The sequence below is a fragment of the Dermatophagoides pteronyssinus genome, unplaced genomic scaffold, assembly GCF_027571235.1.
Source record: "Dermatophagoides pteronyssinus isolate colony J.1.1.1.1 unplaced genomic scaffold, Derpt_VIB-CSIC_2022.12 sq0008, whole genome shotgun sequence".
NCBI lineage: Eukaryota > Metazoa > Arthropoda > Arachnida > Sarcoptiformes > Pyroglyphidae > Dermatophagoides > Dermatophagoides pteronyssinus.
The window spans coordinates 1220819-1234910 of NW_027461532.1; the positions used below are offsets into that span (position 1 = coordinate 1220819).

Sequence of the window (14092 nt, forward strand, 5' to 3'; positions counted from 1 at the left end):
TATGTTGTTGTTATTGAAAGTTGAATATTCTTTTTCTTCTATCAATTCCAACTACGGAATTGGAATTTTTTGTTTTTTACATTAAAAATGAATGTGATTTGTTTTTTTTTGTCGCACAAAACAGACTAAATCCAAATCCAAGAATTTTATAAACAGAATAAGAAAATTAACTTTAAATGACCAGGGAAATGAATTCTGTGTTATTTATTTTCGGAAAGGGTTTAATTTTCATGATTAGTCAACAAAACAAAACAAAAAACCATATTTGATAATGATGTTGATGATAACTTTTCATCCATAGTAATGGTAGTGATGTACTATTGTTAAGTTTAGTTACAAACTACTAAACTTTTAATCGAATTGTTTTGTATCATTTGAGAGAAAACAAAAAGACCCAAATGATGTAATCCATGGATGAAAACTATCGAAAATCATCATCGACAATGACAATCATTATCATCATCATCATCATCGTTTTAAAATGAAAAGTTTTTGAAAAAGTCAAAACAACGACAACGACCAGCCAATGGAACAATAAGAATTATAATGACATTTTCTTTTTCTTTACTGAAAAAAAGTCAATTAAGAATTTCTATTGAAATGATGATAAAGTCTTCAGCCAAATGAAATTTATTTCGGACAACAAAAATGACGATTATGCCAAGCAATTGAAAGCGTTGTTTTGTTGTTGTTGTTGTCCGCATCATTATTCTGTTAGAATCGGATGTTTTCATTCAATTAGATTCGAATTGTAATTGGAAAATTAAACACCATCTAGTGTCAAGAATAATGGATTTAAAAACAATTTAGCTCGCAAAATAGATGGCGCTGTTATTTGTTTGATCATTAAAGCATTGTTTTTATTTTCATGTCGCATTTTTTTTTCCGAATAACCGAATTTTTTTTTGTAATTTTCTCATTATCCCGATAACAAACAAACGAAAAAAATGTTTGAAAGAAAATTATTAGCATTACAATATGATCGACCATCGATCAATGTTGATGGTAATTTATTTTTTCGAAATTATTTAATAATGATGATTTTTTTTTATCATGATTTAGATGAATCTGAATTCCAGAACATTATCTATTGGCTTGAAAGTATGAAGATTCGTTTCTATCCACCGAATGATCGTGGTTGTTTGATGGCCGGATCGGATAATTGGAATGAATCATATACTAAATATTTGAATGAAATTAATTATAAAGGACCACGTGATGATCGAAAAATTGCCATTGATTTTCTATTGAATTTAGCATTACGTTTTGAAATGGAAGATATTCGTACACAGATGCAAATGTCACCCGGTGATGTTTCCGATATGATTAATCTTGATCAAGGTCCTTCGGGTATAGATTTCGGTGATGTTGATATTAGTTCACCTGAATTTGTTGAAGAATTGCGTTCTTTATCACAATTATTGAATGTACCATTTTATGATGATGAACCATTGGTTACATTACGTGCTATTGCTATATTATTATGTAAATTACGAAAATCATCAAGAAATATTGAACCTGAACAAAACATTGATAATAATAATCAAAATACAAAGAAACAGAAAATGATTGCCAAAGTTGATGAAACAATTTTGAATATGAAATTTTCAAAAAAATCTCAATATGATAAAATTGTTAATCGTTGTGCTAATGTTTTACGTTTACTTTACATTAAAGATTTACGTGATCTACAGACCGAAATCAACAATGCAATTGTACAGGTTCAATCGGTTACGGCAAATCCTAAAACTGATTCAACACTTGGTAAAGTTGGAAGATGATTTAATTTTTTTTTCAAAAAAAAACATTTATTATTTTTCTCAAAAAAGAAATAAAATTTTTATCAATGATTTTCAATGAAAAACACAATGTATTAGATTGAATGAGATTGTAAGATATATTTTTTCTGATTTAAAAGGTTTTTTTGTGTAAATTTTTTTTTCAAATAAAAATGTTTGTGTTGAATAGTGATTGAATTAAATTTCATTACAAATATCATCCTCATGATAGGCATTATCCGGACAAACACATGATCGGCCATGATCATTTGGTAGGCAAAGATGTTTACAACCACCATTACGTACGGCACATGCATTTGAAATACGTGGACAATGTTGTGGAACAGCAACCAAACCATATAATGAACCATAACCACCCATTGGAATGTCTAATGTTCTTGGTATACCACCATTACGATTGATTTCATGAATAGTTTTTGTTTTCCAATCAGTCCAATAAATATTCTGATGTGAAACAGTTAAATCAAATGGATAGCTTGCTTGTGCATAAACAACACGACGAATTAAACTCATTAAATGAATACATTCGATACGTTCAAGACCGGCATCTGTCCAACATAATTCATCACGATCATAATCGATAGCTAAATTATTTGGTAATTTTATTTCCGTATTGATTAAAAGATTACGATGTTTACCATCCAGATCGGAATATTCAATTTTAGGTGTTTGACGATTCCAATCAGTCCAATAAAGTTTAGCCGTACCAGGATGTGCAACAATACCACGTGGATTATTAAGATCAGTATCGATTAATGTTTTCTGTAATGTACCTTCAAGATTGGCAACTTCAATTGTTCTTTTAAATGAATCAGTCCAATAAATATTACGGCTAACCCAATCAATAGTAATACCTTCAGGTGCATTTGTATAACCTTCAAGAATGATTTCAGCTGATGTTCCATTATTGGTTGCTTTATAAAGATTTCCTTTAACCAGATCACTCCAATAAATGAAACCAGTCAGACAATCAATATCGATTGCAACAATTGTTTGATCTGAACGTATAAATAATGGTTGACCAGGTTTTTGTTCATTCATTTCGATTGGCATTCGTAATACACTCATTCCTTGTGCGAATAAAATATAATCACCTTCGATATTTGGTACAGGTGCACATTGATAACCATCACCAATAAAACCTAAATGACAATGACAAACAAATTCTCTTGTATGATCATTATAGATACATTCAGCATTACGATCACAAATAAAACGATCATCACGACATGAACGTAATGGACGACATGAATAACCATCGCCAACAAAACCGGCTAAACAATGACAACGATATGATTGTTCCACAGTATCGAATATACATTCAGCTTTTACATCACAGGTATTCAATTGATTACAGGAAATATGTTTTTTACATTGTTTACCATCGCCAATAAATCCAGCATTACATTTACAATAATATCTTAATGTTAATGGATCAATAACACATGTTGCATTATGATCACAATCATTCACCACACTACAATCAACATTTTCATCCATCATACAACGAATACCATCACCATAGAATCCTAATTTACATTGACATTCATGTTTCATGGTCATATCGTTGAATAAACATTGTGCATTTGGATCACAATTATTATCATTTGGATGGCATACATTACTTGGGTTACATTGTACACCATTACCAACAAAACCGGAACGACAACGACATACATTCGTACCCATTGTTGAATCATATACACAATCAGCATTTGGTGAACATCCTTCCAGGCCAACACATGGACTTACAAATGATGAATTAACACATTTATAACCATCACCAGTGAAACCAGATTTACATTGACATTGATAGGTTTTCATTTCTAAATCCAATGTACAGATAGCATTACGATGACAATTATTTAACATATTACAATCATCGGAATTAATTTCGGCAATACATGTATAACCATCACCAACATAGCCTTCATTACATGAACAATAATAATTAAAATTACTTTGTTCATCCGATATACATTCAGCATTCATTCCACAATTATTTAATTTTTCACATGATTCAGATTCTTCAGTACAAACAATACCATCACCACGATAACCAGCTTTACAAATACACATATAACGGCCAAGTAAACGATTTGCTTTACATTCTGCATTCATATCGCATATATTCAATGAACGACAATCTTCAATATCATTACGTAATGGTTCACAATCAATACCATCACCATAATAACCATCTTTACAGATACATCTTGGTCCAAGATTTTTTGTTGGTAAACATTCAGAATTTGGTCCACATTGAATATTATTACATTCATTTTCAACGGGAAAATCATATGGACGACATTGAAAACCATCACCAACATAACCATCAAGACATTGACAACGAAAACTTCCCAATTCATTCATACATATTGCATTCATATCACATACTCTAGTACGAGTATGACATTCATCAATATCTAAACAAACAAATAAGAAAGAATTTAGAAATCATCATCATTTTTTTTCTCATTAAAAATAACAAAACTTACCAACACACGTTGGTCGTTTATTATCGATCGAATCATTTTCCTGATAAATTTGTTCGAAACCACGATTACAAATACAACGATAATCATTACCTTCAACAATACAAGTACTATATTGGCCACATTGTATTGCGGAACATGGATTCTGTTCGGATAATTGTGATATACGTGATTCATAAAATGCATAACGTGCAGCTTGATTTTCTTGATCATAATCAATATGATTACGTATAATATTCAATCGACTTATTTGTTGTTGTTGTTGATCATTAAATTTTGGTTCATTAACACATTCATCAAATGTTATAGTTTGATCGATTGTCATTGGCATATCTAATGTATTTGGTCCATAATTAAATGATACAGTCATACGTGATTTTAATACACCAGGTGAAACTTTAGTAAATTCTAGCTGATAATTATCCATATGTAATGATGTACCACTGGGTATTGTTGGTAATGAACCACGTACATCAACTTTAACACCCAATACATTGAATACATCTAATCCAAGATATTGTTCACGTATAATTGCATGATGTCCAGTTTGTTGAAATACAACATCAACACTACGATTAAATATACCGCCTGTTAATGTATAACCATTCGGTGTATTATCCATACGAATTGCAAATAACCAACCAACAATCTGTCCTAATGCAATCAATAATGATTGTAAATCATAACCAAGATCGGCCAATATTGAATTAACACTTGAATAAACACGACCATCTTTTGTTTCTACATAAAAATGTATCATATTTGAATCACCCAATTTAACATTGTTAATTTCACCACTTATTTTTCCATTAATCTGAATATTTTTATCTTTTTTTACGCGAAATTTTCGAATTAGAATATTTTTTTTCAATTAACAAACAAACAAACAAAAACACTTACTTTCAGGTAAACAACTTCGTCCATTACCATAATAACCGGATCGACAACGACAACAAATACCTGTTGAAAATTCAATACATTCGGCTGATGGTATACATGGAAATCGTGTATTTGTACATGTTTCTAATTCATTTAATTCTAATGAATTTTCATAATCATGATCTGGTTGTATAATATTTCCATATCCAGTATTACCAATATGATAGGCAAAAATTCCACGACGATTTATGTTTGACATTCTATTTGATTTTTAAATTCAAAATTTTAGATTTTTTTTTTGTCAATTAAAATGAAAACAAACACACCAAACACCATTTACCTTGGAAAATTTTTCACCTGTTCAGTACCGGATCCAGGCATTATATAATAACGTCCTTCGTTTGACATAAAACCAACTTGTGTCATTGCATGTTGTAGATATTCAATATTATCATGACCGGTTAACCATTGGATACCATCTTCAGGATACATTATAAATGCATAACTATCCGTGCCATTCGATGCTATTACCAATTGAACAGTGTTTCCCTTTGGATTTTTTTTGGGGGAATGAAAAATAAATTGCATTCAACATTTCAAAGATAAATTGTATTTTGTTACTTACAAGATCGGAAAGTTTTTCAAATCTTCCAACATTATCCCATGTTGTTATGAATAAACTTTGTGCACGAAAATTTTTTCCATCATTAAAATAACGTTGAACATCATTGGTTGAACGATCTAATAATGATGATTCTTTTGTTTCACGATAATAAACCGAACCACGACCACGTATATCAACATTCGAATACATAACAGCAATGAATGGATATTGTAATGGAAATTGTGCATTATAAAATATTGGTATTTCTTTAAGAAATGATACCAAACCATTATCATTGACAAAAATTGATGGAAATAAATTCTGATAATAAGCAATCGGTATTGATAGATTAATTTCAACAAATGTATCGGCTTCTTTATTCAATGATTCATCAACTGATTCACCAAATGGATATAATTCATCAATCGTTATTGATCGACATGAATTTATTGAAATCAAAATCAATATTAAGAAACGTATAAAAGTTTTTATTATCGACCATTTCGATGTTGACCATTTTGATTTGATTCGATCCATTTCTTCATAACAAATGATCATTCAATCAATTTAAACATTGACTTTTTCTTTTCTTTCAGTCTTTTGATTTTCTCAGTTGTTTTATTTGCTTCTATCATCCATTTGGTCATGATGATGATTGGTTGGCTGATGATTGGTTGCGATGGTGACCTTGTGAAGACAAACTGAATCTTTGGGGGAAAAAAACTCTATATGAAAAAAAATTGAAAATTATCATCAAATTTTTGTTGGTGGTGGATTATCAATCGAAATATGAAATGAATATTTGTCCAATTATCCTAAAATCAAATATTGATTGATCAAAAAACAAACAAACAAATAAAAAAATAGTGAGAAAAAAATTTTTTGATTATTGATTAAACAAAGTTCAAATAGCGAGGAGGGTAAACCATAACACAAAATAAACGATCAAATTTTTTGGACAAAAACTATAACGAACAATTTTGATCGATCGATTGATCGATTGATTGATAAAATCATCATCATCAATAGTCAAAAAAAATCAAACGATCTTTCATTTCATTCGAAACCGGATATATCATTAGCATTGGAATTCACTTTTTTTTTGCTTCTTTGACATAATTTTGGCCAAACTTCTTGAAGAAAACGACAACAACAATAAAATCTGTATCCAGGATACAAAAATCATTTTCAAATAATGAGACAGACATTCTTTTCGTCGTTGTTGTCGTAGTCGTCTAGATCACAAACAAACAACGAAACAGATTTTCACAGACACTTGGTGTGTATCAATGCAACGCTTATTCCCACGGCTATAACAAAAAAAAAAAAAACACCGAAAAACTTTGCAAAAAAAACAATGTTTTTTCCCGCTTTAAAATCATCAATCAATCAATCAATTAATGAATATTCAATATTTTGTAATTAATGAGCATCAAATTAATTTAAAAAAAAAATTCCTGTCATGTTTTTAATGGATCATACAACAACGACAAGAAATGATGGGATAGGTGTGTGTTGTATTTTGGTGTGGATCGATAAAGAATAAGAAAAAATAATAATAATATTAACTATAAATATTTTACAAATGCGTAGTGTCGAGGGAAAAAAATCGAGGGGGGTGTTGAAATCAATGTTGGAATTTAGATTTTAAATATTATTTTTTAGAAAAAATTTTAAATTTTGTATCCAGTGAGGGGGTGTGTGTGTGTGTGTAAGAATATAAATTATTTCAAATCAAGAATCGTATATAAGCGGTTTTCCTATATAAATGTTTTTTTTATATGTAAATTTTGATCATGAAAAAAAAAGATTTTTTTAAAAATAATCATTCGTTGCTTGATTTTGATCTCTCATTGTGTTTGGGCAGAATCAATCCATGGTGTATTTATTGGATTTTCTCCAAAAAGGAAACAGAACAAAAATTTGAATAATTTTTTTTTGAAAAAAATAGCGGAGAAAATATCACAACGAAACAAAAATGAAAAGAAAAACAATCTTTTTGTTACGGCTGCTCTTTTCGTATTGAAATTATCAGATTGATAATGATAATGATGGTTAACGATTCATTTTACCACCTCCACTGGAATTACCACCGTTTGTTGGTGAAATATTATTGAAAAATGCATTCGGTGATAATAGATGATTAGCATTGGCTGCTGCACCTAATAGTGGTAGATTCTGTGCCAACATTTGTTGTTGTAATAATGCGGCCATCTGTTGAGATGATGGTGATGATGATGAAGAAAGTGGGCCGATTCCAGCAAGATTTAATGCTGCGGCTGCTGCTGCAGCAGCAGCAGCTGGATTATTATGCATCAAATTTAGATTCGTCGTTGATGATGGAATCATTTCTGCTGCTGCTGATGATTGATGATGACTACGACCACCACCAGCACCACTATTATCACCTGAACGTAAAGTAGATGATGATGATGATGATGATCCAATAGGATTTGGTATCACTTGAGATGATTGACCACCACCTGAAGCAGTCGATGTTGCTGTCGATGATGATATCAATGATGATAAATATTCTGAATGAAGTTTATATGGTTGTCGGGCAGAACGAAGTAATTCAGATAATGGAATTTTTCGTCTCATTTGTCTATGTTTTGGACATGATAATTATTAAATAATTTATAGATGAATTTAATTTTTAATGTACTTACTTGATTTTTTTCGTTGATACAAAATATACATCTTCGGGTGCATCAACCCAACTGATCATCTGTTTTTTACCACTCAGATTAGTTATTGTCGCAATTTTGGCCCGTCCATTCAATGATTGAGCTGTAACCGAATTTCGTGATATGTTTTCATATAGATCGGGTACAGATTTCCCCAAAATACTTGGTGGTGCCATTTGACGTCGTTTTGATGGCATAAAATTTCCTTTATGGAAAAAAAACAAATTACAAAAATTGAAAAATCTAATTTCATTTTATGTTACCATTTTGTTCAAGTGAACGTTTCTTTCCCAAACCGCTGCCACCACCAATATCGTTGTTGTTGTTACCACATGAATCTTTGTTCGAATCGCTCATATCTTCGGGTTCAAATTCTAAAAAAAGATAAATTTTAATTAATCAAAACAAATTTAATAATTGAAAATTCACCTTCAGATTTTATTGTTGGTGGAAATGCTAATCGTTTTGGTTGTGGTAATTTATCCTTAGGTAATGCAATCAACCATTCAGGTTTAGGCATTTTAGGTGTACCTAATCGATGTGATATATCGCACACATTTCCACGATCAATCTTTTTTAGTTTAGGTGTATGTTTGTTGAAACCTTTTTGATAACGTTCAGTATCTATTTAAAAAAATTATAAATAAAATTTGTATACAAACAAACAAAAAATCACATACATTCATGTTTGAATAATGGAATATTCAATGAATATGGTTTACGTGCTGCACGTTTTAGATTAAGAATATCAGCACAAATAGTTCGAGCCATACGTAATGATGGTACCACTTTGAATATGAATGCTGCACGTGTTTTCATAATTGGTCGCGGACTGCCCGAACGTATCGCAACACCATGACTAGTGGCGCAATGTCGTGCTAAATGTGCTTTAAATTTAAATTCTTTACCACATGATGTAACATTACATTTATGTAGTTGTCGATGTGATGCCAGATGAGAAATAAGGCGTTCTATAACAATAAAAAAATCAAATCAAATTTTCAAAATCACTTATTAATCAAATAAAACTTACCTTGTCTAGTAAAAACTTTATTACATTCACGACAAGAATATGGTGAATTGAGATCAGTAATGATTGGTGAGGCTCTTGCAATATTATTATTATTATTATTATTATTATTATTAATTGATTGATTGTTAACTGTTGCTGCTAATGATGATGATGTTGATGTTGATGATGCAGCTATTGGAAGATTAGAAGACACTTGTAACTTTTCAGCAGTCATATCTACATAAACACAAATTGAACAACAACAATAATGTAATTCCTAGAAAATTCATTAAAAATGGAAAACATACCAGCCAAACGATTTGGATATTTAAATGCACCAAATTTTCGCCAAAATGACCAACATGTTTGACAAAGAAAATATTGCAGATTTGTCGGTCCCCAAACATGCCAATTACTTGATGATGTTTCTGATATGAAGTAAAAAAATTGTCATTATTTTTTTTCAAAATCAAAAATTTCAAATTTTCAACTTACTTTTGCAACTTTCACATTGTTTATTCACATTAGAATCATTCAGACCATTCAACAACGATGACGATGCTGATGATGATGATTGATTTTGTTTATTACTGTTTTATGAGAATAGAAAGAATTTCATATCTTTTCAGAAATCTTTTCAGATTATACTTACAAATTTGGTACGAAAACCTGTTTCAATTTACTTTCATTTTCGGCCGCTTTTACACGTTTACGTTGTACATAACGATCGGTTGTTTTCCAAAAATAAAAATATTCAATCAAATTTTTCATACTTTTCCAAGGTAACTTTACCGAAGAAAGAACGAAAAAAAGGAAATATTTCAATCAGAAAAAATCAAATCTCAAATCAATTTGCTAATACTTACAAAATTTTGCTGTATTTCATCAAACCTTTTTTCAAATTTATCGATAGCTTCATCGAATAGACTTGTTTCGGCCGTAGACCATTCTTCCATTTCATCACGACAAAGAACTGGTCCACTTTTTGGGACTAGACGACATACAGCTTTAGCAATATCATAATTACATTCATGTAATATATCCATTGCATATTGTATGGTAACATCACGTGATGCTGATGCAGCACTCATCAATAAACTTGGCTGTTTAACACTACCCGAACAATCTAATGCACGTGCATATGTACCAATTGATTTGGCTACAGTTAAATATTGTTCAATTTGTTGTTCATTCAATTCATTTTCAGGTGAATAAATTAATGTTTCCAAATCTTCCAAACGACGTTGATCCTGTACAATTGGATCATCTAATGTTTGTGCCGGTACATCCGCTTGATATCTTTGACCAACACGAATTTCACCACGATCAGCTTCGGATAATGTTTTCTGTTCCGGATCATAGACTTGTGTATAGAAAAATGTATCATCTCTTTTCAGATAATGTGTTAACGATTCAGCTTCATTCAATAATGTTACTTGACATTTTCCACGAATACTGCTAACCGGATATGTTTCCAATTGTCTTGATAGAAATATTTCTCTTAATTTTATCTGATGTTTTTCCTTTTCACTTAATTGTTCATATTCTTTTTCCTGTTCCTCTTCTAAGGCACCTATAATTTTTTCAACATTCATTTATGATGATTCAAAAAAAAATGAATCAAACAACTCACTTATTTGATGTTTTTCAATCTGTTGAAATAATGATCCAGACATGTCACGACGACGATAAAATATGACCAATTTTACTTCAGGATTTCCATTTTGATTCTATAAATAATAAATTCCATTATATATTGAATCCGATAAAACAACGCTATATACACTTACTTTTATCAATTCTTCAATCTTACAAACCTGATACGGTGTTGAAGGCGTAATCTCGATGTAGACATAGTCTTGTTAAAAAAAATTTCAAATTAAAAATATATTTCCAAAAATTGAAAATTCCCGACTTTTATAAATCGGTAATTTTGTACTATAATTTTTATTCTTTTTTAAAAAAAAAAATGTCAAACAAACAACCTTGTAAGAATATATAAGACAATTTCCCGGAATTTTTCCCAAAAAAAATCTAAAATTCTTAAGAATTTATTAAATTTTAACAATTTCCATTAAAATCCTTTCTTTTTTTTTACAATATTTATCCCTATTTCATTATAGAATCAACAACAAAAATCATTAAATTATAATGATGTTTTTTTTTGGATTTTTAGTTAGTCATTCGGTTGGTTGATTTTTGGTTTTGTTTGAGCCCAATATTGGTTGTGCGAGTATGAGCTAAACATAATAGTGTTGACTCTTGCTCTCTCTCTCTCTCTCTCTCTCTCTCTCTCTCTCTCTCTCTCTATCTCTCTCTATATTCATCTCCCTCTCCCTTCACCAAATGCGAAACAAAAACTAGAAAAATTTATTATTCTCACTAATTAGAGTAATGGCGGCTTATTATAATATAGCTCGCCGTTGTCTTTTTTTTTTGTTTGGCTATATTATACACAGCCATAGCCATGAATCTTGGAATTCTTTCTGTTGTTTTTTTCTCATTCAATTTTGCAAAAAAAATCGATTCTTACCTCCAACTCGATAAAGATTCGGTGATGATGATGACGATGATGTTGATGATGATAAATGATTAATTTGTGATGAATGTTGTTGCTGATGATGATGATGATGATGTTGTTGTTGTTGTTGATGACCAATATTCGATGTTATCGTTGTCGAATTATTATTATTTAATGTAGAATTACTAAAATTTTGGACATTTTGTTGTTGTTGTTGATAACCATTTGCAGGCGATGATGATTGATTTGGATATGATGAATTTGTCGATTGATTTGATGGTGATGATGATGAATTGTTGGTTAAATAATTACTTGTCAAAGCTGTGGCCATTTTCGCTGATTCCAATCTTTCTTTTTTTTCAATTCAAAAAAAATTCTAATCAATAAAATAATTTACAGAATCCTTCCCTTTCTTTTGGATTAGAAGAAAAGAAAAACATTGAAAAATTATAATCAAACCAATCAGGGAAAATCAGAGAAAAAAATGAGTACCGTTATCAAAAAACGTTGATCAACGTAGATTCATTCATTCAACAATTTGTTCGATGAAAAAAAACACATGTATCTTTTGACCTTTTATTTTTAGCCAGGTATCAATTATATCATTTGACACAAAACACAAAACACATGACCCAAACACACAAGTCTATAATTTTGAATGAATCGAAAAAAATTCGTTGAAATAATTACACAGCATGGACATTGGATTTTTGGACCGGCGAAAAAAAAATTATTTTCCCTTATCGATGAGCCAATGTTCAACAGAATTTCTTTTCGGATTCTTTAAAATTCCATCCGTATTTTAATTTGTTGTTTTTTTTGTAACTTTGGAATAAAATTGACAGCCAACAAACGAATAACACCAGCATCGAACAAACACGATAAGATTCTTCTTGTTGTTGTAATGTGATGTGATTTTTAATCTGATTAGATGTCGATGTTGTTGAGCAGCAAACAACGTTTCATTGATGATAAAATGAAAGAGGATAGAAAAAAACAACCATAGGAAGAGGTGGTATCTTGATTTTTCTCCTGATGATGATGATGATCAACTGAAAAAAACCTCCAGTTCATACACAAACAACAACAACAACAAAAAAACAAAAGACAATAAAAAAAAAAAAATCTATCGATTCTTTCGTTTTTCGGTCTTCACATCTCACTCACTTTACTCACCCTCACCCTCAATTTCAGTTGATATATTAATTGTAAAAAAAAAAATATATAGCCTTAGTTATAGTAGTGGTTTGGATAAAAGTTACAGCAATCAAAAATGGTAGTAGTTTTAAAAAATGACAGGATAATTTGGATTGATGATTAAAAACAGCCACTACTACCACTACTAATGAAATTGATTCTTATCATTAACACGATGGGAAAAAAAAAGAGTGAAAATAAAAGAGGGCGAAATAAATTAACAAAGAAATATTGTCAACCATCCTTTTTTTTTCTCGTTAATTTTTTTTCTTGTATAGTAGTAGTGGCATAGATAAATGACAAAAAAAAATCGAGGAAGTTGTAAACGCACATGTGTATGGATTCAATCAAAAGCCGCTATACAAATAAAATATATGAAATGGCGACAAATTCATATAGTACGTTTGTGAAAAAAAATTTTTTGTTCGATTTTTTTGGTTCGAATATCATTCCTTCCGGTTGTTTTATCCCCCTAATAATAATAATAATTTGCTTTACCCGAATATTTCTTGTTTTGTTTTTGTTTTGATTTGTTTGGATGGGGGAAAAATCAGCAATCAAAAAAAAGCTAACATCATTATTTGTGATTGATAATTTGCATTAGCAATTTATTCGCGTTTTCATCGATGGCCACAAAATGATGAACATCAATAATTCATTCAATGTCATCATCGTTAGCTATATTTTTTTTTTTGCCATTAAACATTCCAAATTGACAACATCCAGTAACTATTTTTTTCGAAATCAAATTGAATAATAACAGTGAAAAGATATTGCCACAAAACAACAATTTGATTTTGTTTATGTTGAAACTACACAAAAATCAAGCTCGATGTTGATGATAAAAACATCAAAACAAACAACGAAATCAAAGAAAAAAATCAGAAAAAAATTAATT

At 30.2% G+C, this 14092-nt stretch overlaps 3 protein-coding genes across 3 annotated transcripts; 1 reads left to right on the top strand and 2 right to left on the bottom strand.

Annotated features, from left to right (window-relative positions):
• Window positions 1-840: 840 nt before the first annotated feature.
• Window positions 841-1786, top strand: LOC113789006 (RNA transcription, translation and transport factor protein). The gene is made up of 2 exons (XM_027338489.2): window positions 841-1005; window positions 1063-1786. Exons 1-2 carry the CDS (start codon window positions 948-950, stop codon window positions 1779-1781), a joined length of 777 nt encoding a protein of 258 aa, XP_027194290.2. The 5' UTR covers window positions 841-947; the 3' UTR covers window positions 1782-1786.
• On the bottom strand, window positions 1782-6368 carry Ndg (Nidogen). Its single transcript, XM_027338418.2, has 5 exons — window positions 5799-6368; window positions 5514-5722; window positions 5195-5433; window positions 4298-5122; window positions 1782-4225 (listed from the first exon to the last, which is right to left on the bottom strand). The coding sequence occupies exons 1-5, from the start codon at window positions 6333-6335 to the stop codon at window positions 1977-1979; spliced, it is 4059 nt and encodes a 1352-aa protein (XP_027194219.2). The 5' UTR covers window positions 6336-6368; the 3' UTR covers window positions 1782-1976.
• Window positions 6369-7218: 850 nt separating this feature from the next.
• LOC113788953 (metastasis-associated protein MTA3-like) lies at window positions 7219-13143 on the bottom strand. Its single transcript, XM_027338429.2, has 14 exons — window positions 12490-13143; window positions 12010-12409; window positions 11267-11334; window positions 11110-11206; window positions 10343-11049; window positions 10129-10262; window positions 9972-10066; window positions 9785-9904; window positions 9498-9713; window positions 9145-9435; window positions 8894-9088; window positions 8728-8838; window positions 8447-8669; window positions 7219-8382 (listed from the first exon to the last, which is right to left on the bottom strand). Exons 2-14 carry the CDS (start codon window positions 12326-12328, stop codon window positions 7833-7835), a joined length of 3126 nt encoding a protein of 1041 aa, XP_027194230.2. The 5' UTR covers window positions 12329-12409; window positions 12490-13143; the 3' UTR covers window positions 7219-7832.
• Window positions 13144-14092: the final 949 nt, after the last annotated feature.

What these genes read in the sequence shown, in the direction of transcription:
- LOC113789006 (XM_027338489.2), top strand. Translation starts at nt 948, where the DNA reads ATGTTTGAAAGAAAATTATTAGCATTACAATATGATCGACCATCGATC. An exon ending in ACCATCGATCAATGTTGATG is followed by an intron (nt 1,006 to 1,062) that starts GTAATTTATTTT and finishes ATCATGATTTAG; the next exon opens with ATGAATCTGAATTCCAGAAC.
- Ndg (XM_027338418.2), bottom strand. Translation starts at nt 6,335, where the DNA reads ATGATCATTTGTTATGAAGAAATGGATCGAATCAAATCAAAATGGTCA. An exon ending in CAGGTGAAAAATTTTCCAAG is followed by an intron (nt 5,434 to 5,513) that starts GTAAATGGTGTT and finishes AAAATCAAATAG; the next exon opens with AATGTCAAACATAAATCGTC. An exon ending in TAAACGACCAACGTGTGTTG is followed by an intron (nt 4,226 to 4,297) that starts GTAAGTTTTGTT and finishes TTGTTTGTTTAG; the next exon opens with ATATTGATGAATGTCATACT.
- LOC113788953 (XM_027338429.2), bottom strand. Translation starts at nt 12,328, where the DNA reads ATGGCCACAGCTTTGACAAGTAATTATTTAACCAACAATTCATCATCA. An exon ending in GATTGAAAAACATCAAATAA is followed by an intron (nt 11,050 to 11,109) that starts GTGAGTTGTTTG and finishes AAAAAATTATAG; the next exon opens with GTGCCTTAGAAGAGGAACAG. An exon ending in GTATCAACGAAAAAAATCAA is followed by an intron (nt 8,383 to 8,446) that starts GTAAGTACATTA and finishes TCCAAAACATAG; the next exon opens with ACAAATGAGACGAAAAATTC.